This window comes from Phacochoerus africanus, chromosome 9 (genome assembly GCF_016906955.1).
Source record: "Phacochoerus africanus isolate WHEZ1 chromosome 9, ROS_Pafr_v1, whole genome shotgun sequence".
Lineage (NCBI taxonomy): Eukaryota > Metazoa > Chordata > Mammalia > Artiodactyla > Suidae > Phacochoerus > Phacochoerus africanus.
In genome coordinates, this window is record NC_062552.1 from 53,158,084 (window position 1) to 53,180,202 (window position 22,119).

Below are 22,119 nucleotides of genomic sequence, written 5' to 3' on the forward strand. Positions count from 1 at the left end.
GAGAACCAGTCCCAGAACTTAAGCGAACCCACGTCACAGGGAACGCTCAGGAGAATGTGGTCTGAGAGCTCCTGAAAAGCTGCCAAGCAAGCCCTCTACGATACCAGGTGGCGGTCATCAAGAACGCCTGTCAGCCTTCGTCAGGGGTGCTCGCCTCATTCTATTCCTTGATGTAAATGTGACCCAAAAAGGGACTCCCCGGGCAGTGGAGTAGGAAGATTCGTGACAAGTGTGACTTCAGTGAGATCTCTCATTTATCAGGTTTGTCAGTCTGGGCAGTTTGGGGGCAGGTAGAAATAACTTTGATGGCATGGGTCTGCAGTGACCCACTTGAAGGGGCTCAGACCAGGCAAGGAGACAGATTTCTGGTTAAGGTACAGGTTTTGCCCAGGGAGTTACTGGCCCATTGTTCTAATGGAATGATCTCTGTGTCTCCCTGGATGGGTATTCCTGCTACATCGTACACTTAATTCCCTTGGATTCTATTTCTAGACTCTCTTCTGTTCCATTAGCCTGTCTATTTGCTAATACCTCCTTGTTCCATTGGCTGTATTTGATAATAATATATTTCAATATCTGATACGGCTAAACCTCTGCGTTGCTCTTCATTTTAAGAATTTTCTTGGCTAGCCTCTCTTGGAGGGTTTTCTGCATGAATAACCTTGGCTAATTCTAAAAATAATTCTGCTGATATTTGTATTTTGTTAAATGTATGTATTAATTTAGGGGTAATTGACATCTTTACCCATTTAAGAACAGGATGTCTTATTAAAGTTTTCTTTTGATAACGTCTGTGACGTTATTTTTCTTTTTTAGTACAGATCTTGCTTACTTCTTAAATAGATTCCTAGAAGTTGTATCTTTTGGGCTGCTACTATAAGTGGGATCTTTCAAAATATTCTCTCAAGGAAGATATACAGATGGCCAATAAGCACATGAAAAAAATGCTCAACATCACTGATTATTAGAGAAATGCAAATCAAAACCACTATGGGATACCACCTCACACCAGTCAGAATGGCCATCATTAATAAGTCCACAAACAGCAATTGCTGGAGGGGGTGTGCACTGTTGGTGGGAATGTAAGCTGGTACAGCCACTATGGAGAACAGTATGGAGGTACCTTAGAAAACTATACATAGAACTACCGTATGACCCAGCAATCCCACTCTTGGGCATATATCCGGACAAAGCTTTCCTTAAAAAAGATACATGCACCCACATGTTCCTTACAGCTCTATTCACAATAGCCAAGACATGGAAACAACCCAAATGTCCATTGACAGATGATTGGATTCGGAAGATGTGGTATATATACACAATGGAATACTACTCAGCCATAAAAACGAATGAAATAATGCCATTTGCAGCAACATGGATGGAACTAGAGACTCTCATCCTGAGTGAAGGAAGTCAGAAAGAGAAAGACAAATACTGTATGATATCACTCATATCTGGTATCTAATGTACGGCACAAATGAACCTTTCCACAGAAAAGAAAATCATGGACTTGGAGAATAGACTTGTGGTTGCCCAGGGAAGGGGGAGGGATTGGGAGCTCAGGGTTAATGGATGCAAACTATTGCTTTTGGAATGGATTAACAATGAGATCCTGCTGTGTAGCACTGAGAACTATGTCTAGACACTTACAACACAGCATGACAATGGGAGAAAAAATTATGTAAACGTCTATGTGTAACTGGGTCCCCATGCTGTACAGTGGGAAAAAAAAAGTGTGTTGAGGGAAATAACAATAAATAAAATAACCAAAAAAAAAAATTCTCTGGTTGTTTGTATATATGAAAAGGCTACTGATTTTATTTTTTATTAGTAATTTTATATGTAGCCACCTTACTGGATTTTATTATTCATATTCACTTTTTCAGTGGATTTTCTTGGGTGTTCTAGATGTGCAATCCTATTATCTGCAAATAATGGTAACTTTTTAATGGAGATTTTGTATGAAAGTAGAATTACACTGTACTCACGAGTTAGGTTCTTTGCAAGAAAGAATGTGCTAGAATCTGTTTTCCATTGTCTCCTTCACCCCCACCCCCCACCAGATCTTTGTCCTAGGCTCTGGGGATCTGACCCTGCCAGCCAGAGGCCTCTGGACCACCTGGACCAAAGGCTAAGAGCCTGGTGAGCTCATGCTTTCATTTCCTCATGACTGGGGCTCAGTCCAGGGCCTGTATCCCGAGGGCACGGATTCGATGACTCAAGGTGCTATGGTAGGACTCAGAGGACCAATGAGAGCCCTTCTGGTCAGCCAAAGGGGACGGGCGTTTTAGGCCCAGTGAAGGCCATGGGCAGGGTCATGTGAAAATGCAGGTGCTTTGGAAGTGCCAGCAGAGAAGTAGCAGAGCCTGTCTGGGGAGAGGGCAGGGCCAGGTGGGCAGGGGCCTGAGGATCATGCTGGTGCACCTGGAGCTGGTCCTCTGGGCTAAGAGCCAGGCAAGGCCTTTGAGGCCAGGCGAGCAGTGCCGGGCTCATCAAGGTTGAGGCCAGACCTCTCTCCTGGTGCTGTCCGAATGCCATGTGGAAGGATTCAGGACTCAAGGCAGAGAAACTAATTAGGGCATCCTGTGAGACTTTGCAACACTGTTTTAAGTGGCTATAAAATAATGTCTGAATGCTTTGTTTTCATTCAAATCAGATAGAAATAGGAATAAGAAGAATGGTGAGGTTTTATAGGTTCGTATCAGGAAGAGCCTGGTGAGCACTGCAAGGATTACGATAAATTATCATTTTCTTTCTTTTTTTTTTTTTTCCCTTGCAAATAGTAGTCATGCCAGTTCTTTGCAGAATCATTTCACATGGAGCCAGAAATCATTCAAAGCGGGAGTGGTCTCTGCCGAGTAGTTTTCAGATTCCAAACATACATATGTTGCACAAAGTGTCTAATTATTCTTGGGGACAATTACTGTCAGGTTCCCAAATGTGTTCAATGAGCAGCAATTGGTGTTTATTCAGCTCTAAAAAGACCGTACAAGGGAACGGTAGGTTATATTGTCTGCTTAAAGAAACGTTTTGCCATCCGGAAAACATCTGCTTTCTATTTAAAGCACTGAAAAAGGAATGGGAGTATTTTTGAAATGTACTCCCCAAGCATCAAACACCAAAGAAAGGAGAATAAAATTGGGTATGAAGGTAGTTTCTGTTCTCTGATATACACTCTCTGCAGCTTCTCCCTGCTGGGAAGGAAACGTGGCCTCCTGGCTTAGAAAGTTCTGCTTCTCTTGAATTTTTCTATTTATATTGATTTGCACACTTATAGGCACTGACTTCTGTGTCCTAGTTCCAGCTCTTTCACTTTGTCAGGTAGGGCAGGGTGTTCTTTCAGAGTTGGGGTCTGCTGTCTGGATTTTGTGCTGAGGTTTGTACTCTGCTTTTGCCCATAAAAATGTAAAGATTTGTGGAAGTTCCCATCGTGGCTCAGCAAGTTATAAACCCAACTAGTATCCATGAGGACGTGGGTTCGATACCTGGCCCCGGTCAGTGGGTTAAGGATCCGGCATTGTCGTGAGCTGGGGTGTAGGTTGCAGATGCGGCTCAGGTCCGGTGTGGCGGTGGGCATAGGCTGGCAGCTGCAGCTCCAATTTGACCCTCGCCTGGGAGCTAGGCTAGGTGTGACCCATTAAAAAAAAAAAAAAAAGTAATGATTTGTTGTCTAGGTTCTTTGAAATCATTCTGTGACCCTCAGTTTTCTATGTGGTGAATTGCACCCACTCACAGCTCTGTCCAGAGGGTTAAATGAGAATATATACAATCTGCTTGGAGTGCGGTAAATTTTCTGTGAAGGTAAATATGTTAGTTACCTAACACTATGTAATAAAGTGCCACAGATTTATTATTAGTAGCTTAAAACACCTTCCTTCCTTTCTTTCTCTCTTCCTCCCTTCCTTCCTCTCCCCCTCCTTCCTTGTCTTTTGTCTTTTTAGGGCCACACCTGCAGCATATGGAGGTTCCCAGGCTAGGGGTGTAATTGGATCTGCAGCTGCTGGCCTACGCCACAGCCACTCGGGATCAGAGCTGTGTCTGCGACCTACACCACAGTTCATGGCAACAGCGGATCCTTAGCCTATTGAGTGAGGCCAGGGATCGAACTTGCATCCTTCTGGATGCTAGTCAGATTTGTTTCTGCTGAGCCACATCGGGAACTCCTTTGTTTGTTTGTTTTTTGTTTTAAACCACATTTCTGTGGTTCCAGAGTCTGGGGATGGCTTAACTGGGTCCTTTCCTTCAAGGTCCCTTAGAAGGTGTCAGCCAGGACTGAGGTCTCATCCGTAGGCTTGAACGTGGAAAGATAAGCTTCTAAGCTGTTGTTGGCAGGATTTTGGCTCCTCAAGGATACTGGACTAAGAGTCTCTGTTCCTCTGGCTGGAAGTCACCCCCAGTTCCTTTGGGGTGAGTCCTCCCCAAGATGGCAACCTGCTCCATCAAAGTGAGCAAGAGAAGATAGTTGAGGGAGTCTGCTAGTAGGACAGAAGTCACAGTCCTCTGTAACCTGCTCTCCCAAGTGACATCCCATCACCTTCACCATATTCTGTTGGTTAAAAGCAAGTCACAGGTCCCAGCCATGCCCACAGGGAGGGGTTACACAGAGGTGGAGATCACAGGGAGTCCCATCAGAAGCTGCCTACTACAGACGGCTTTTTTTTCTTTTTAGGGCCACACCCATGGCATATGGAGGTTCCCAGGCTAGCGGTCTAATCCAAGCTACAGCTGCCAGCCTACACCACAGCCACAGCAACGTCAGATCCAAGCCACATCTGCAGCCTACACCACGGCTCACAGCAACACCTGATCCTTAACCCACTGAGGGATCGAACCGCCAGGGATTGAACCCACAACCTCATGGTTCCTAGTCAGATTCATTTCTGCTGTGCCACAATGGGGACTCCCTACAGGTGGCTTTTATTTTAGAAAGAGAGTATAAGATTAAGAGGGAGGGTGTCCATGCCAATTAGAACCGACTTCACGTCTCAGATCTGCCACTTACTAACCGTGTAACCCAAGGCAGGTCCTCTCTAGCCTCTGTTTCCTCACCTGTATGGCACCTTCCCCTTAGGACTGCTGGAGATCCTAAATGAGAGCTCGTATGTAAAGCCTGATAGATGGGGGAGTTCCCATCGTGGCACAGCAGAAACGAATCCGACTAGGAACGATGAGGTTGCGGGTTCGATCCCTGGCCTTGCTCAGTGGGTTAAGGATCCGGCGTTGCCGTGAGCTGCGGTATAGGTCGCAGACGCAGCTTGGATCTGGTGTTGCTGTGGCTGTGGTGTAGGCTGGCAGCTACAGCTCCGATTTGACCCCTAACCTGGGAACTTGCGTGTGCCATGGGTGTGGCTTTCAAAAGACAAAAATACAAAAAAAAAAAAAGCCTTATAGATGGTAAAGTCATTAAATATTAGCTGACTATTAATAAATATTAGCTAATATTAACTAAATATTAACTGGCTTTTTTTACCATTCTTTTTTTTTTTTTTGCCTTTAAAAAAAATACTGTTATATTTTTGAATTTTAGAAGAATAAAATAGTACTCTCTCCAGTGGCCTCAGACTTGGTTATTCAGGTGGAAATCCCAGTACTATGGGTAGTTTCCTGGGCTCAAATCTGTGCCAGGCTGGCCCAGGGCCCCAGGCCTGAGGAACACACACCAGCAGAGCCGTGGCTCCTCCCGTGGTACCCACCCTCAGACCGGGGTCCGTGGGACTCCCTGCATGTGGCTCCCTCCCTGGGTCTCCATGCTCTCTCCATGCTGGAGCAGCCCCTTCCCCTTATGGGGCCTGACCCCAGAGACCAGGGCTGCAGCCACCGAGGGTGTGGCCAGTGAGCCCATAGCGCCCTCCCAGCATCCTTGCATTTCTGATCGGGGTCCCACTATGGCATCAGTCCACCCCCAGAGCTGAGCAGACAGATTTGAGATGAGCCCTTCTTTTTTAAAAGTTATTTTTAAAGTATAGTTGATTTACAGTGTTGTGCCAACTTCTGCTCTACAGCAGAGTGATTCAGTCATACATGCATATATATATATATACACACACACAAACACACTTTTAAAAAAATATATTATTTTCCATCATGGTCTATCCCAGGAGATTGGATATAGTTCCCTGTGCTATACAGTAGGACCTTACTGTCTGTCTATTCTAAATGTAATAGTTTGATCTGCTAACCCCAAACTCCAGTCCTTCCCACTCCCTCCCTCTCCCCCTTGGCAGCCACAAGTCTGTTGTCCATGTTTGTGAATCTGTTTCTATTTTATAGATAGGTTCATTTGTGCCATATTTTTTTTTTGTCTTTTGTCTTGTTGTTGTTGTTGTTGTTGTTGCTATTTCTTGGGCCGCTTCCGCGGCATATGGAGGTTCCCAGGCTAGGGGTTGAATCGGAGCTGTAGCCACCGGCCTACGCCAGAGCCACAGCAACGCGGGATCCGAGCCTTGTCTGCAACCTACACCACAGCTCACGGCAACGCCGGATGGTTAACCCACTGAGCAAGGGCAGGGACCGAACCCACAACCTCATGGTTCCTAGTCGGATTCGTTAACCACTGCGCCACGACGGGAACTCCATATTTTATTTTTTTAGTCTTTTTTTTTGGCTATTTCTTGGGCCGCTCCTGCGGCATATGGAGGTTCCCAGGCCAGGGGTCTAATCGGAGCTGTAGCCACTGGCCTACGCCAGAGCCACAGCAACGCAGGATCCGAGCCGTGTCTGCAACCTACACCACAGCTCATGGCAACGCCGGATCATTAACCCACTGAGCAAGGGCAGGGACCGAACCCGCAACCTCATGGTTCCTAGTTGGACTCGTTAACCACTGCGCCACGACGGGAACTCCGTGCCATATTTTAGACTCCACATACATGAAATATCATGTGGTCTTAGTCTTTCTCCTTCTGACTTACTTCACTTAATAGGAGAATCTCTCGTTGCATCTATGTTGCTGTAAATGGCACTATTTTGTTCTTTTTTATGGCTGAGTCGTATTCCATTGTGCATATGTCCACATCTTCTTAATCTGTTCCTCTGTCGATGGACATTTAGGTTGTTTCCATGTCTTGGCTATTGTGACTAGTACTACTTGGCTGTAGTGCTGCTGTGAACACAGGGGCCCATGTATCTTTTTGAATTACAGTTTTGTCTGGATATTTGTGGGATGGGCCCTTCTTGTCTGCATGCTCACCTTGACCTGAATCATGCCAGGCTGATGACTTGTGGCTTGTGCTCATCTCTGGCCAGATAGCTCTACCTCCTTCTTGTGTCTCTGTGTCTCTCCACCTTGCTTTCCTCACTTCCTCACTCCCGGAGGCCTCAGGGACACACAGTGCTTCCAGGAGGTCACTGCTTGGCCACCACGGGCTGCCTTCTGTCCTGACCGGAGCACCTCTGCCTCCCTGTTCCTTTGCACCCAAAAGCCTATTCTTGGTCCCTCTGTTCTTGCCCCTTTGAGCAGTGGAGGGGTGTTTGGAGTCATTTCTGTGTCGTTCTGCAGGAGAGATGCCAGCTATAGGGGTGACTTCTTCCCTTATTGCTGGGTCATATGATGGCATTGATGTGCGTCTCTCTCCAGCTTCCTTGAGGTCAAAATCATCTGTAGCTCTTGTTAAAAGTAGAGCTACCCAGAACCCTTTCTTGGATCCAGGTTCCTGTGGGGCAAGGATGGGGCCTGGGAACTTGTGTTTTTACTAAGTGCCCCAGCTAATTCCTATCAAGAGGTTTAGTAAACGCTGGTCTCAGGTCCTAAAACCCAGATCTAGTCCCTCTTCCTTGGCACAGAGGATATGAGGGAAGACCCAAAAGCCTGGTCCCTTCCGCTGGGAGGGCTCCTGCCTGACCGATGTCCCCTGCCCAGCTTGGGAGTGCTCTGTGCAAGGGAGGCAGAGATTTTAGCACAATTCAGTTTTTTTTTTTTGTTTTTTTTTAGGGGGCATCATTTACAAATAACATGATGTTAGCTTCAGTTGTACAACTTGATGACTTGATATTTGTCTACATTGCATAACTCGATTCTTTTGTCTGACTGCCCTGTCAGTTGCTCCCTCCTCTTACAGAGGCAGGAGAATGCCGTGTGAGCAAGTGTTTGCCCTGATGGTGGTGTTCTTAGATGATTAGCAGAACGTGGCTCCTGGGCTGCAGTGGCACAGCTGTGGGACACAGATGTCAGGCTTCCCCACGTGGCTTGATTAGGAGGGCTCCAATTCACACGCTCCCCCACAGGCTGGCCCCTCTTGACAACACATGCAGGAAATTGCAGTGAGAATATTCCTTTTGTTTCTATGGCTGTCACCCTGTGGCTGGAAGAGTGTCAGTTTAGCGTTGAGTGGGAGGAAGAACTTGGTCGCTATTGAGCAAAGACAAACGTCCCGGTCATGCACATCCCAGGGGCTCTTGCTCTGCTCCTAGGACCTAAAATGAAAGACTCAGGGGGCTAGGAATGCTGGGCTCTGTCCATTCTTCTGGAAAGGCTGGACTCTAGAACAGGTGCATCAAGGTTGCATGAAAGGCATGCCTTTGGCTTTTATTCATTTGGAGAAATAGCCATGAAGAAATTTCTGCATTTATCCACAACCAATATCGATGGTTAATGCTGGTATTCATGGTGTTATTCAGTATCTCTTGCGTGAGGCTCAAATACATAGTAAATTGCATTTCTAAGAAAAAGATGCTCTCCTAAGACAGCACTTTCTTTCACTAATGAGCCTTCTATGATCAGGATGGATTCAAAGATGGCTTTGCCTAAAACCTCTCCATGCAGAGACTAGAACACTTAAATTTGCCTTTCCCTTTTTATTATTTTGTATCCACTTGAGTCCTATTCTTTTATGTCATCTCCTTCTCATTGTGAGGCTTAAAAGAGTAGTTTTTCATTTTTTTTTTTTTTCAGGTCCACACCTGCAGCATATGGAGGGTTCCCAGGCTAGGGGTTGAATCGGAGCTGTAGCCGCTGGTCTACACCACAACCACAGCTCACAGTGACGCCAGAATCCTAACCCACTGAGCAAAGCCAGGGATCGAACCTGTGTCCTCATGGATACTACTCAGATTTGTTTCCCCTGAGCCATGATGGGAACTCCAAAAAATTAATATTTCTAATTTTGATTTTTTATTTCTAACAAGTTCTTATTAAGTCAATAGCATTTTATGAATGATGGGATTATTTTATTCTGGTGGCTTTTTTTGCCCCCGTTTTGTCTTATTTGAACCCAAAAAAGGATTTTTGAGCCAGTTTGCCTGAATAACCTTTCTTCAGAAATAATTATATTCTGTAATGAGTCTGTAATTCATTTTGTATTACTTTGTGAAGGACATTTAAACTGTGAAATGCAGTGAAATCTATTATAATTTTTATCCATCTGCCTTATTTCTTAATGCTTATTGTCAAGATCTAATTAATTCCCCACTCAAGAGAAAGAAACACAGATACTATGCTAATTTGGTTCATAATCACATTAAAAATTTACAGGCGTGTGGAGTGAAAAAGCAAGAACAATACAGAGGCAAGAATAGCGAAAGAGATAGATTTGATGAATGTTACATAAAACCCAAGGGTTTGTACATTGGAAACATAACACTAATACTCGGTCCATTATGAATGAATGTGTTATTCATAAAATGCTGTGAATTTGAGAAGTATTTAATAGAAATCTAATAGGAAGTCACAAATGGTGTGCAAATCCAAAAACTGTTGCAGAATCCCCCCAAAATAAATTCATTGCAAAAATCCTAAAAGGGCCACCAGGATTTCGGAAAAAGAACAGGACCCTTGACTTGCTGCAGACACACTGCACACAGCAAGTTGCCTTTTAAGCAAATGGCTCATTAGGCCAAGGGCCCCCAGCAGCCTCAGGGTGTTGGGTTTCAGTAACTACTCCGCTGGTGTGTCTTTTCTTCACCTGTCTTCCTTTTTCTTATTTTAACTGTTTTCATGCATATGGATCTTTTCCCATAAACAATTAGACTCTTAGGTGGCGCAGAAATCATCAGTTAACACGTAAAGTCGGGTTCCGTCAACTTACATGCGCATCCCTCCCTCTTCCCTTGCAGAGAGCAGCCCATCTTCACCACCCGAGCGCATGTGTTCCAGATTGACCCCAGCACCAAGAAGAACTGGGTGCCTGCAAGCAAGCAGGCCGTCACCGTCTCCTACTTCTACGATGTCACAAGGAACAGCTATCGGATCATCAGTGTGGATGGAGCCAAGGTACCGTCCCTCGGGCTCACTTTCGCTTTTCTGGTCACTTATTTCCCCTCAAAAGGAATACGATACATTTGAAAAGTGGAGGAGAAAGAGTGCACCCCAAATCCTGCCACCTCCACAGAGACGTTATTGTTATAATTAATGCCTTTATAACCACAGATCCTGCCTTTTTTCTTTTTTTGTTTAAAATTATGGCAAATGAAAAAAAAAAAAAAAAAAGCTTTCCCTGCTAGCATGTTGTCTTCATAACTAGCATTTTAATGCCATTTTAATAATTCCATTGGGGCCTCGAATTTGTTCGTCTCTCCCCTTATGGTTAGATACGGAAGAGGTTTCCAGTTTTTGACTACAGAGATCCAGAGCATCTTCATAAAACAGATAACTCTCATTTGTTGACCATGCCAGCTGCTTCCTTTTGGATATTTCCTTGGGATAGATTCCTAGAAGAATAGTTACAGGTCAAGAGAGTAACACTTTATGGCTCCTTAGGATGTTGCCAAATGGCTTTCCAAAGAGTTCTTTCTTCCAGCACGAATGAAGATACCAGTTTATTGTACTCTCTCTCACCAGCTTTGGGCGTTAGTTCTAGTCTCATTTTGGTGTTATTAGGCCTGGGAGTCGAATTTTATTAAACGATTTTGGAGTGTTTCTTAAAATAATTTTTTACTAGTGCTTTCATTATTCGACTGTCTTCGTCAGTGTTTTTGCCACGTTATTATGAGAGCAGAATAAAGAAGGGATATCAATAGACAGACACCGGATTTACAAAAGGAAAAAAAAAAGGTAGACCTCATGCTCTATAATTGCTTTTTTGTCTTCAATCTGTGTTCATCCTGCTGGACATCGTTCCACGGATTATCGGCTGTCACCTGAAATTCAGCGTATTGAAGCTGAATTCCTGATTTGCCCTCTAAACCACCTTTCCATTTTCATTTCCCAGTCATTTGGTCTCAAAGAAGGAAAGAAAGAAAATGAAAAAGCACAGTCATTCCCACTTGAGTCGGTCAAAAGAGTCTGCCTTTGAAGTGTCTCATATACTAAATGCTTTGTTTCGGGGCCACGACTCCCATCCTGGTACATCTTGCTTAGACTGTTGCAGTAACCTCCTCCTCTCCGGGCTGTGCTGCCTACTCTCTCTAGGTCAGCGTTCCTAGGCAGTCAGAAGCAGGAGAGTTGGGGGGTGTGCTGAGTAGTAGAATGGGGCCTGGCTGTAGGCTTCTCCCTCCACAACCCCCACAACCACAGAGCAGAAGGCATGGGAAGCCTCCACTGAAGACCCCCCAGGAAAGGCGTGAGAGCCTGTGGTGCCTCCAGATCCCATGATGAACCCCCTGTCTTAAGGCAAAATTCTCCCTTCAGCCTCCAAGGGCCTCCTCTGTACTCTCAGCACCATGGAGGCTTGCAGATGAAGAAGCTTGGCCTCCTGGTCCTCTTTCTCTCCCTTCCAATTGCCACAACCCTTCCTCCTACTTAGGAAGGTAGTCTAGAAGCCCTTATTTTATAGCAGGGGTCAAAGAGAGACGGTGCCTGGCTGAGTACACGCCGCCGGTCAGGTGCCTGCAACCCACTTCCCCGGACACTAGCTCCTAACTCTCGGGATTGGGGTGGGCTTCCCCTACCAGCAGCATGCTCAGGCATGGCAGGGTTCTGGAGGTGTGCAGGAAGTAGGAAAGTGCCTGGCACATAATAGGTCGGCACTTTGTGTTTGAAGATTGATGATCTGAAAGGTGCCTTTATTTTTTTCTTATTTTGTGTCTTTTTAGGGCCGTACCTGCAGCATATGGACGTTCCCAGGCTAGGGGTCGAATCGGAGCTGTAGCTGCCGGCCTACACCACAACCACAGCAACACCAGATCCGAGCTGCGTCTGTGACCTATACCAAAGCTCACGGCAACGCTGAATCCTTAACTCACTGGGCAAGGCCAGGGGTCGAACCTGCATCCTCATGGATACTAGTTGGGTTCATTACCCCTGAGCCACAACAGGAACTCCCAGGTGCCTTTATTGATTGATTTATTTATCTTCTGGGAGACGTGGTGATGCTGCAATTGTAGTAACACTTTCTTTCTCTGTGCTTTTGAGCTAGACTCTCCTCAGGTCTTGCAAGGATGCTCTGCCAGGGCGGTAAATCAAAATGACCTGCTTTCTTTTATCTAGAGGTGCTGTCAGTTCATCTGCCATCCTTGAGATGGGCTGGCATTTTTGTCAGTTGAGTTATCCAAGGATGCAGGGGACTTAAGTAGAGATAAAATGACTCTCTTGGAGAAAGTGCTTTAGTCCTATTAGCTGGGCTTTTAGTGATTTGTCAGCGTGTCAGCCACTGTATTGCAGGGCCCCGCAGTTCCCGAAGGCTTACAGCAGTGGGGTCCAAGGCAGATGAGCCGGCTCTAAGAAGTCAGAAGGGTGTAGGAGGGTGGGCCAGCTCCCAGCTGCAGAATAGAGTTAGTTCAGGCTAAGTGTGAGGATCTGTCAAGTTATGTGGTCACCTAAAACATGGGAATTGGGGCAGTTCCTGTCATGGCTCAGCAGAAATGAATCTGACTAGTATCCATGAGGACCCAGGTTCGATCCCTGGCCTCGCTCAGTGGGTTAGGGATCCAGCGTTGCTGTGAGCTGTGGCATCTAAGTTACAGATTCAGCTTGGACCCTGTGTTGCTGTGGCTGTGGTGCAGGCTGGCAGCTGTAGTTCTGATTTGACTCCTAGTCTGGGAACCTCCATAGGCCGCAGGTGCAGCCCTAAAACGACCAAAAAAAAAAAAAAAAAAGTGGGAATTGGAAACCCAGGCTGTGGGGTGCTGCTGGAATCCAGAGATGGAGCTGAGGATCTCTGGCCACCCCTCCTATGGCACCAGGCCACTTGGTGTTCCAGGAGCTCCCCCAGAGGTCCCGCCTTGCCAGCAGGGCACAGGAACAGGGCCTTGTTCTGCAGAAGGGAACGTCCTGTGATGGAGCGGAAGGCCCAGGGGAGTGGGGAGGTAGAGAGGGGCCTTAGTCATTTAGTTACTGTGGCTGGCACTTGAGGCTGAGGGCAGGGGCAGGTGTCCTGCTCTGAGAACTGGAGCGCAGAATACCAGGCAGTGGTCCCAAGGCCATCTCAGTCCTGCTGGACCTTTCCGCCAGCTGGTGAGCAGCAACGTGCAAACCAGCAGGCCAGGTCCAGGTCAGATCCTGTGCCTCTGTCTGCTTTGCAGGTTGGGTGGGACATGGAGAAGGACCCCAGGACAATGACTTCCCCAGGGTGGTAGTAGCTGTTGCCACCCCCTGATCTCATGCACCTTCCCCCCACCTCCCACACTGAGTTCCTCATCTCCCCAGCCCCAGCTGCTAGGGCTGGGGGCAGGGTGCAGTGTGCTGAGCTGATGCCAAAGCCGCCCTGTTGCAGGCCTCTTGCCCCCTCACCCCACCCCTGCCTCCCGTCGTTGTGTGCCACCTAAAAATCTTGTTTTAGGCCCTTGAGCCCAATGTTATCTGATGCTTTTAGCCTTTGGAGCCGTGTCTTGGCCCATGGGCTGCACCTCTGACCTTGAGCAACTCTGGGTCCTGCCTCTTTCTCTTGGCCTGGCCACATCAAGTGCACGACCTTGAGCTTCTGCTTGGTGCTTCTGAGCTAGCTGTTCCTCCCAAGGCAGGAGGCTGTTACAGCCTGGAAGGTGAAGTCTGCTCCTCCCTTCCCAAATGGAGGAGTGGATGTGCTTCAGAACAAGTTGCCGGTGTGGAAGGGACTCAGAGGTGGTTGCAAGCAAAGGCCAATAGCAGACTCAGCCGCCGAGTCAACCAGGGGCAGCCGGCAGAGCCCAGGCTCCCGTGAAGGGGGAGGAAGCTTTAGCAGCTGTCATTCCACACCCAGCGCAGCGAGGTCCTCTGCCCTGTCCAAGCCCTGCCATCATGCTTTCCTGGGAGCAAGGGTGTAGGCAAGCCCTCTCCTGCCCTCAGGAGCCATCAGCGCTGCTCATCGTAGGGAAAATCTGTGCTCAGACCTTTTGTTCAGTCTTCCTGAAACACGCAGGCATTTCCTTCTTCTCTGGGAAAGTATTTCACATGTCAGTCCCAGCCCCTGCTGAAGACACAGTGGGTAGGAATGCTGTGGTGCGTAGCTCCAGCGCTGCCTGGGGGTTCCTTGCAGCCATTTCTGTGTGCATGTGGCTACTAGGAGACTGTGCCCTTTGAGGACTGGGGACTGGGCTCATCTTTGGTGTCCCAGCACCAAGCCGGGGTAGGGAAGGAGTGGGTGATGTGTTCAGGCCTGCAGTAGGTGTGCCAGGTCCACAGAAGGACAAGGTTGGAGTCCTTACCACGAGGGCACCAGGACAGAAACCTCAGAAAGTCACCCAGGGTCGACCCCGCTCACAGACAGATGGCAGCCACACGAGGGACCCTCCCACCTCCCAGCTTCCCGGAGCCCTGATGTGAACCAGCATATCGCTGACAGCCGCAGCCCAACTGCCATGTGATTGATGGCGAGTCTGGGGGCAGGGCAGCCCTTTCCCCTACACAGGCACTCCATTTCCAGAGCATTTGTTAATGGAGCCATCGCAGCACTGGATGTCATCGCGCTCTTGGCACTCTTCACAGGCCGCGTTCATCACTGCCGTCCTTGGGAGAAGTGGCCCGCGCCTGTGGACGAGACCTGCCTGGAGCAGGTGTTTCTCTCCGGCACTCTGGATGGCTCTCCTGCCCTTGGTGCTCAGTTATTTATAGGATCACAGGAACCTATATTGGGCGAGACCTTCGAGACCATGTATTCTACAAATATTTAGCAGCACCCGCTGGGTACTGCCTGCCTGTGATGATGATTCAGAGGATGGAAGCCTCTGAAACCCTGACGTGCGTGCCCTTTGCTTCTGGGAATGTGAGCTTGCTCTCAAGAACACGGTCAGGGGTCCCTCCGCCCTGGCGTCAGAGTTTCCTCTTTGGGAGCAATACAGAGCACCTTCTGTGCAGGGAGAAAACACTTGGAAGGTTCTCAGCACATAGTAGGCTCCCTTTTTTTCCTTCCCTGACTGTGGTATTAAAAAAAAAAGAGAGAGACTAAATGCATCTATTAATACCTACTCTGGAAGCAGGCAACAAGTCTTTTTAATTGCTGTTAACTCATTCCCAGTCTCTTTTGTAGAAAACTTCCAAGTTTTTCCAACTTCTGTCTCCCTGGATTTGGGAAAATTTGCCTTGAAGAGGCATCTGGGGGGCCTGTCTCCGGATAGGCCAGGTTCTCTCACGTCCAGGGCCAGACTGGAGCCTGCAGAAGATTATTAGCTTTTTGCTTCTTCCAAATACCTCTTGATTGCATATGTTTTGTGCATTTTTAAAAAACTTGGTTCCAGTGATCTGCAGGAACTGAGGTCTTTTACTAGAGAGTATTTTTTTCTCGTCCACAAAAAATCTCAGAATTTACAAAAAAGAGGAAGGGGAGTGGGAAGCCCATATTAAAATTTGGGCTTTCAAGCAGCCGCTTCGCACTTTTGGACTTGACTTCTCTTCTTCTTTCTTTTCTTCTTCTTTCTTTCTTTCTTTCTTTCTTTCTTTCTTTCTTTTAGCGAGGGGGGAGAGCTCTAGGAGGAAGAGTCTTCTCTCTTCCAGGTGTTTCTATTCTTCTCTTTCTCTCTTTCTTCTCTCTCCCTTCTCTCTCCCTCTCTCTCCCTCTTTCTCCCTCTCCCTCTCCCTCTCCTTCGGGCCGCACCTGCAGCTTGGAAGTTCCCAGGCTAGGGGTCGAATCCAAGCTACAGCTGATGGCCTACACCACAGCCACAGCAATTCGGGATCTGAGGTGCGTCTGTGACCTACTCTGCAGCTCACAGCAACACTGGATCCTTAACCCACTGAGCGAGGGCAGGGATCGAACCTGCGTCCTCATGGATCCTAGTCGGATTTGTTACCGCTGAGCCACAGCAGGAACTCGTGGGTTTCACTTTCTGAAGACACTCCCCCCCCCGCCACCCACCCGCCACCAGCTTTCCCCTGTCCCCAGGGAGGCACCACTTGTGGTCCTGCTGAGTCAGTCTGCCGCATTTAGCTCCCACCCGTGCCCTCTCCCCACTCCAGGACCTCAGTCTTCCTTGTTCCTCCTGACCGGCTGACCGCCTCCTTGCATTTCTGCATCCCTTCTCTGGCCCTTCTTGGGGCCGCCTAAAGTCATCTCCTACCCAGGCCTCTTCTCTTGAACATCTGTCCCCTCCTGCTGGGTGACATCCTCCACTTCTGTGACCCCAGGGTCTGCTGAGCACCCGCCTCCCCAGAGGCCAGAGCCCACAGGTGCAGCCCCTCCCCCCACCCTCAGCACAGGTTTCTGGCGTCGCCAGGCTCAGGGCACCACCTTCTCTTTCGCAAGCTTCTGCTCGCCCTGCAGATGAGTCTCCCTGATACCTTCGTCGTAGTCGTATGTGCTTTATGTTTAACTGTTTACCTGTGCCGTTTCATGTCTGATAATAAAGCAAACACTCACGTGCCCACCACCCAGGGGAGGAGGTCTGCCCTCTGCTAGTCCTTCACGAGTCCCTTGCTGGGCCTCTCCTGAATATACGCACCTGCCATCCACCCCACAAAAGGTTACACTGCTCTTGAAATTTGTATTAAGCATTCCCTTGCTTGTCTTTGTACTTTTGCCACCTGTGTATGTATGTTCCTAAACCAGAGGCTGGCAAACTTTTTCTCTAAAGGGCCTGAGAGTCATTGTCTTCTGAGCTGTACATTCTCTTTTACAGCTATTCAACTCTTGTCTGGTAGCACGAAAACAGCCCGAGACCAGTATTGTACAGCATGGGTGTGGCTCTGTGCCAATGAAACTTGATTTACAAAAACAGGCTGGACTTGACCGGAGGGCTCTAGTTTGTTGGCCCTTGCCCTAAATGTATTATTCAGTTATGCCTGGCTTTGATTCTTTTACATAAATAGAATCACACCAGAGACCCATCCTGGAAGTCTTCTTTTGTGACTTTTTAAACTTTAAGTTTTTGTGGTCATCCATGCTGATACCTATAGCTTTGGTTGTCTAGCTGTGAAAGTCATTTCATTGCATGAGTTATTTTATTATATGAAGAAAGCACAGTTTATCCTTTCTGCTAGTGGTGGACATTTATTTTTTACAAACACTGCTACTGCGAATATTCTTGTACCTTTCTCCTGGTGTACCTGTGCAAAGGTTTCTTCAGATAATATACTTAGGAGTAGAACTACTGGGTGGTAAGGAGTGTGCATTTGAAACTTTATCAGAGAGAGCCACATTGTTTTTTTGTTTTTTTTGTCTTTTTAGGGCTATACCCATGGCATATGGAAGTTCCCAGGCAAGGGGTCAAATCAGAGCTCTAACTGCTGACATACACCTCAGCCACAGCAACGCCAGATCCGAGCCATGTCTGTGACCTACACCACAGCTCACGGCAACACAGGATCCTTAACCCACTGAGCTAGGCCAGGGATCGAACCTGGGTCCCCGTGGATGCTAGTCAGATTCGTTTCCTCTGCTCCATGACGGGAACTCCCCACATGGGTTTCCAAAGTTATTTTGCCCTCATTGCTGTGGATCGTCACTGCTGCCCCTGGTATTTCCATACGTGTTTCGAATTTGGCGAGTACATAATGGTGATGCAGTCTCCACGTTACTGGAGAAATCGTGGCTCAGGTCCATCCAGTTCAACCGACCTCATTCTTTCCAGTCTCCCAAGACAGGGGTCCATGTACCCTCCCAGAACTAAGCCTCCCTGGGGCCCCATCCCTTCACCCCTACCCCTGAGAATGTCCCTCCTGCTCACACAGCTGCACTGGGCACTCACCATAGCAGACTCAGAGGAAACTGGAGGTCTTCTCAGATGTGTCCACTTCCTTTCTGTCCTTCATGCATGCCTGAGGGGGGTGAAGGTCAGCAATGAGTCAGAGCCTCAAAGAAAAACAGAGGCAAGAAGGTGGATTCCAGGTGCAAGAGCAGTTAGCCAGGACTGATTTGGGTACCAAGAGGAACAGACACAGAACATGTGTCCTTAGCAGCTTCATCTGCCCAGCTTCTCGGGGGACTTGGTCTTGGTGGGCTGAGCTGACAGTAGCACAGGGCAGAGTTCCCATGTTACTGGGAAATGAAGGGAGAAGCTCCTGGAAGTGATGGCTTTTTTTTGACAGCTTGGTTGCCCAGCTGTCGGTCTCGCTGCTTTTGAGAAGGTCAGTGCCCTGGATTTCTTGGGAGAACAGCCAGGCAGTCGTCTCACTAATCGTAGAGATGGGTTTACTGTTACGACCTTGAGATTGTGCAGACCAGTGACCTCTGGTGAGTCATGGCGTGAAAAGGACATTGTAGGAGTGGATGATGGCGTTTCTTGCCCCTTTCTTCTCTCCCCTCCCCTTACTTCCTCCCTTCTGGATCTCGAAGGTTCCAGATGTCCCAGAGCCTTTAGTGAATCATTAGGAGGCAGCCAGGGCATTGTCAGGTCTGCAGAGAAGCATCCTGGGGGGTTGCAGGAGCAGCCGGGGCATCGCCAAATCTGTAGAGGGGTTGCAGGAGCAGCCCAGACAAGGGAGCGGGCTTTCTTCATTCTTCCTCCTGGCTGACCTGAAGCCTGTGGCATCCCATTGGTTGTGTTTGGTAAATGCCTGGGCACCTTGATGCCAGTGACAGAGTGAGAGGTAGCCGCATTGAACCAGGATCAAAGCCATCCCCCTGCAGAGCAGGCATGTCAGTAGAGAATGAAGAGGACAGAGGCACTCCCACGGCCAAGTTCTGATGAAGAGGTTCTGCAGGACTGGGAGTTTTTGTTCTGGGAGTGAATAGACCTTTTGCCTGCTCTGGGTCTGGGGGTGGTGAGCATCTCATGCATTTGTATGGGTAGGAGGGCCATTCTGGGCGTGGGAGTGAGAAGGTGGGACCTAGGGGTTGGAGGGAAGCTTAGTTCGGGGCAGGCGAATGGACCTTTCTCTTGTGAGACAGGAGAACATGAAGGAGGGTGGGTTTGACGGACTGAATTCCAGTCTGGGTGTTCCGACCTACCTTCTACCCGCCACCAACACACGTGCGATACGGGAGGGGAGGAGAGATGAGCAGTTACTCTGGAATCACTGCTTAGAGTGAACACGGGGAGATCTGAGGACTGGGGCAATGACTGCAGCTAATTAATCTCAGCTACCCATTTGAAGTTATACTGATAAACTCTATTGGCATGTTGAAGTTTAGTTGTCTTCTTCTTCTTTTTTTTTTTAATAGCCACACCAGTGGCATATATGGAAGTTCCCAGACCAGGGATTGAATCTGAGCCACAGCTGCCACCTACACTGCAGCTGCAGAAACGCTGGATCAAGTGATCCACTCTGATCCAGCTCCCTCAGCCTGCCTTGGTTCCACTGTATTGGTCCTGCCTGGGGCTCAGCCAGACCCCAGCCACCCTTCCAGGTCCCAGAAGCCTCCCTCTGTACTTTCCTCTGGTTTAGATCTGCATTTTCCATACCTCACGCCCCCATTTCTTGATAGTGTCTGGTGAGAGCAGGCAGAACTCTCTACTCTTGCATTCAGTTATCTGAATAACTGAATTATTATTATTATTATCATCATTATTGTTATTTGGTCTTTTGTCTTTTTAGGGCCGCACCCACGACATATGGATGTTCCCAGACTAGGGGGCCAATCAGAGCTATAGCTGCCGGCCTCCACCACAGCCACAGCAACACAGGATCTGAGCTGCGTCTGTGACCTACACCACAGCTCCTGGCCATGCTGGATCCTTAACCTACTGAGCGAGGCCGGGGATCGAACCCTCAACCTCATGGTTCCTAGTTGGATTCCTTTCTGCTGCACCACAACGGGAACTCCTGAATAACTGAATTATTATTAATTTTGATAACGTGTCTTTATTCACATGGACTTGGGTATCAGAGGAGCTCGCCCGGGGCCGAAAAATCAGCCTGGCGTGCGGTGAGAGCATTAGCATTTCATAGCTGGGGCGGGAACAGGAGTCATCAAGTGTAACATGGGAAGCACGTCATAAAGAAGTTCAGAACACAGGGGTTTGAGTCAGACAACCTGGATTTTATCTCTAGTCTCTGCCACCGGCCAGCTCAATTTCTTCTATGAAATGAAGGCTGTAGTCATACTTCACAGGTTTTGGGTTTTTTTTTTAATTTTTTTTTTTAGTGGCATATGGAGGTTCCCAGGTTAGGGGTCTAATGGAGCTGCCAGCCTTTGCCACAGCCACAGCAATGCCAGCTCCAAGCCGTGTCTGTGACCTACACCACAGCTCATGGCAACGCCGGATCCTTAACCCACTGAGAAAGGCCAGGAATCGAACCCGTAACTTTATGGTTCCTGGTTGGATTTGTTTCTGCTGTGCCATGATGGGAACTCCCTCATAGGTTTGTTATGAGGTTTCCGTGAACTGATATAAGTGGTTTTTTAGTCTTTGGTAATTTAGTATTTATTTATTTATTTTTTTAGGGCCGCACCCGCAGCATATGCAAGTTCCCAGATTGGGGGTCGAGTTGGAGCCACAGCTACTCGCCTATACCACAGCCACAGCAACGCCAGATCTGAGCCTCATCTGCGACCCACGCCAACAGCTCACAACAGTGCCAGATCCCCAACCCACTGAGCAAGGCCAGGGACTGAACCCACGTCCCCGTGGATGCTAGTGAGGCCCGTTCTGCTGAGCCACAGCAGGAACCCCCAGTAATTTAGTAGTTAGTGTTCAGGCTTCCAGTGATTTCTGCCAGTGAACCTAGTCTTGATACTTTACAACACTTTTCAATTGTGTAGTGACTGTTTACTTACAGGTCTCTGCCCTCTTCCTGACTGTCTGCACCATGAAGACCAGAAATCTTGACTCCTTCATCTTTGTGTCTTTGATTAGCAGAACGCCAGGCATATAGGGAATGTTCAGTAAATGTTTGTTGAATGAATGAATGCACCATGTGCTGGGCATCATCCATGTATCCCTCCAGATTCATTCTCTGCTCCTCCTCACCCTCCTCTGGTCCCTGAGAGGCTGACCTATAGATGACATCAGTGGGCTCGTGAGACCTCTGCCTTCTGGTTGGGTTTGGCCAATGGCAGGAGACCAGAGGGACAGAGGGTGAGGGCATTTGTTCTGCTGGCTGCCCCTCCTATGAGGTTACCATGTGCTGGTGTGTCCCTCCACAGAAGTTCCCTTTTCTCGTTAAGGCAGCCTGTACTCTAGAGCCCTCTCCTCCCACGTCCCACAGCCTCTTGTCCCCTCATCCTCTAAAGCCGAGGTGTGGTGGCAGCAGCTAGCACCAGGTCCCCGCATTGTCCCTTAGAGGGTCCCTGCGCTCAGCTCACATCTGCCTGATTAGTCTGTTTGTAAATGGACCCCCACCAGGTATCCCACTTGGAGTGTACCTTTTCTTTCCTCTGGGGAAGCAGCAAGCCCCCATTGCTCATGGAGATTTTAAATGGTCTGAGCTGGAGTTCCCATTGTGGCGCAGCGGAAACAAATCCGACTAGGAACCATGAGGTTGCAGGTTCAATCCCTGGCATTGCTCAGAGGGATAAGGATCTGGTGTTGCCGTGAGCTGTGGTGTAGGTTGCAGACGCGGCTCGGATCCTGTGTGGCTGTGGTGTAGGCCAGTGGCTACAGCTCCGATTGGACCCCTTGCCTGGGAACCACCATATGCCACAGGAGTGGCCCTAAAAAGGACAAAAGACGAATGAATGAATGAATGGTCTGAGCTGGACACTGGGGCTCCAGGTACTTAAAAAGGTGTGCAGCGCGTTCCTTCAGAGGATGTATGACACGACCAGCCCTTAAGGACAATTGGATGTGCGGCAGCTTTGGGGAAATAAATAGCAGTTTTGGAAACTATTCTCTGCTTGGGAGAGGCTTTCTCCCACTGATAACTGGTGAGATCCTATTTTAGGCTGGCTGGCTGTTTTTAAGTCTCTGAAATTGCCCCTTTTCATGGTTGTATGTATGACTCAGCGTGGGATG

General features: G+C 48.3%; 1 protein-coding gene across 2 annotated transcripts in view; it reads left to right on the forward strand.

The window, feature by feature from the left end:
- HOMER2 (homer scaffold protein 2) overlaps nucleotides 1-22,119 on the forward strand; it is a 94,207-nt gene that overhangs the window by 43,608 nt on the left and 28,480 nt on the right. For both annotated transcript variants that reach the window (XM_047795887.1, XM_047795888.1), the window contains exon 2: nucleotides 10,051-10,207. In XM_047795887.1, coding sequence (XP_047651843.1) covers nucleotides 10,051-10,207 — 157 coding nt within the window. The remainder of the gene's footprint in view (nucleotides 1-10,050; nucleotides 10,208-22,119) is intronic.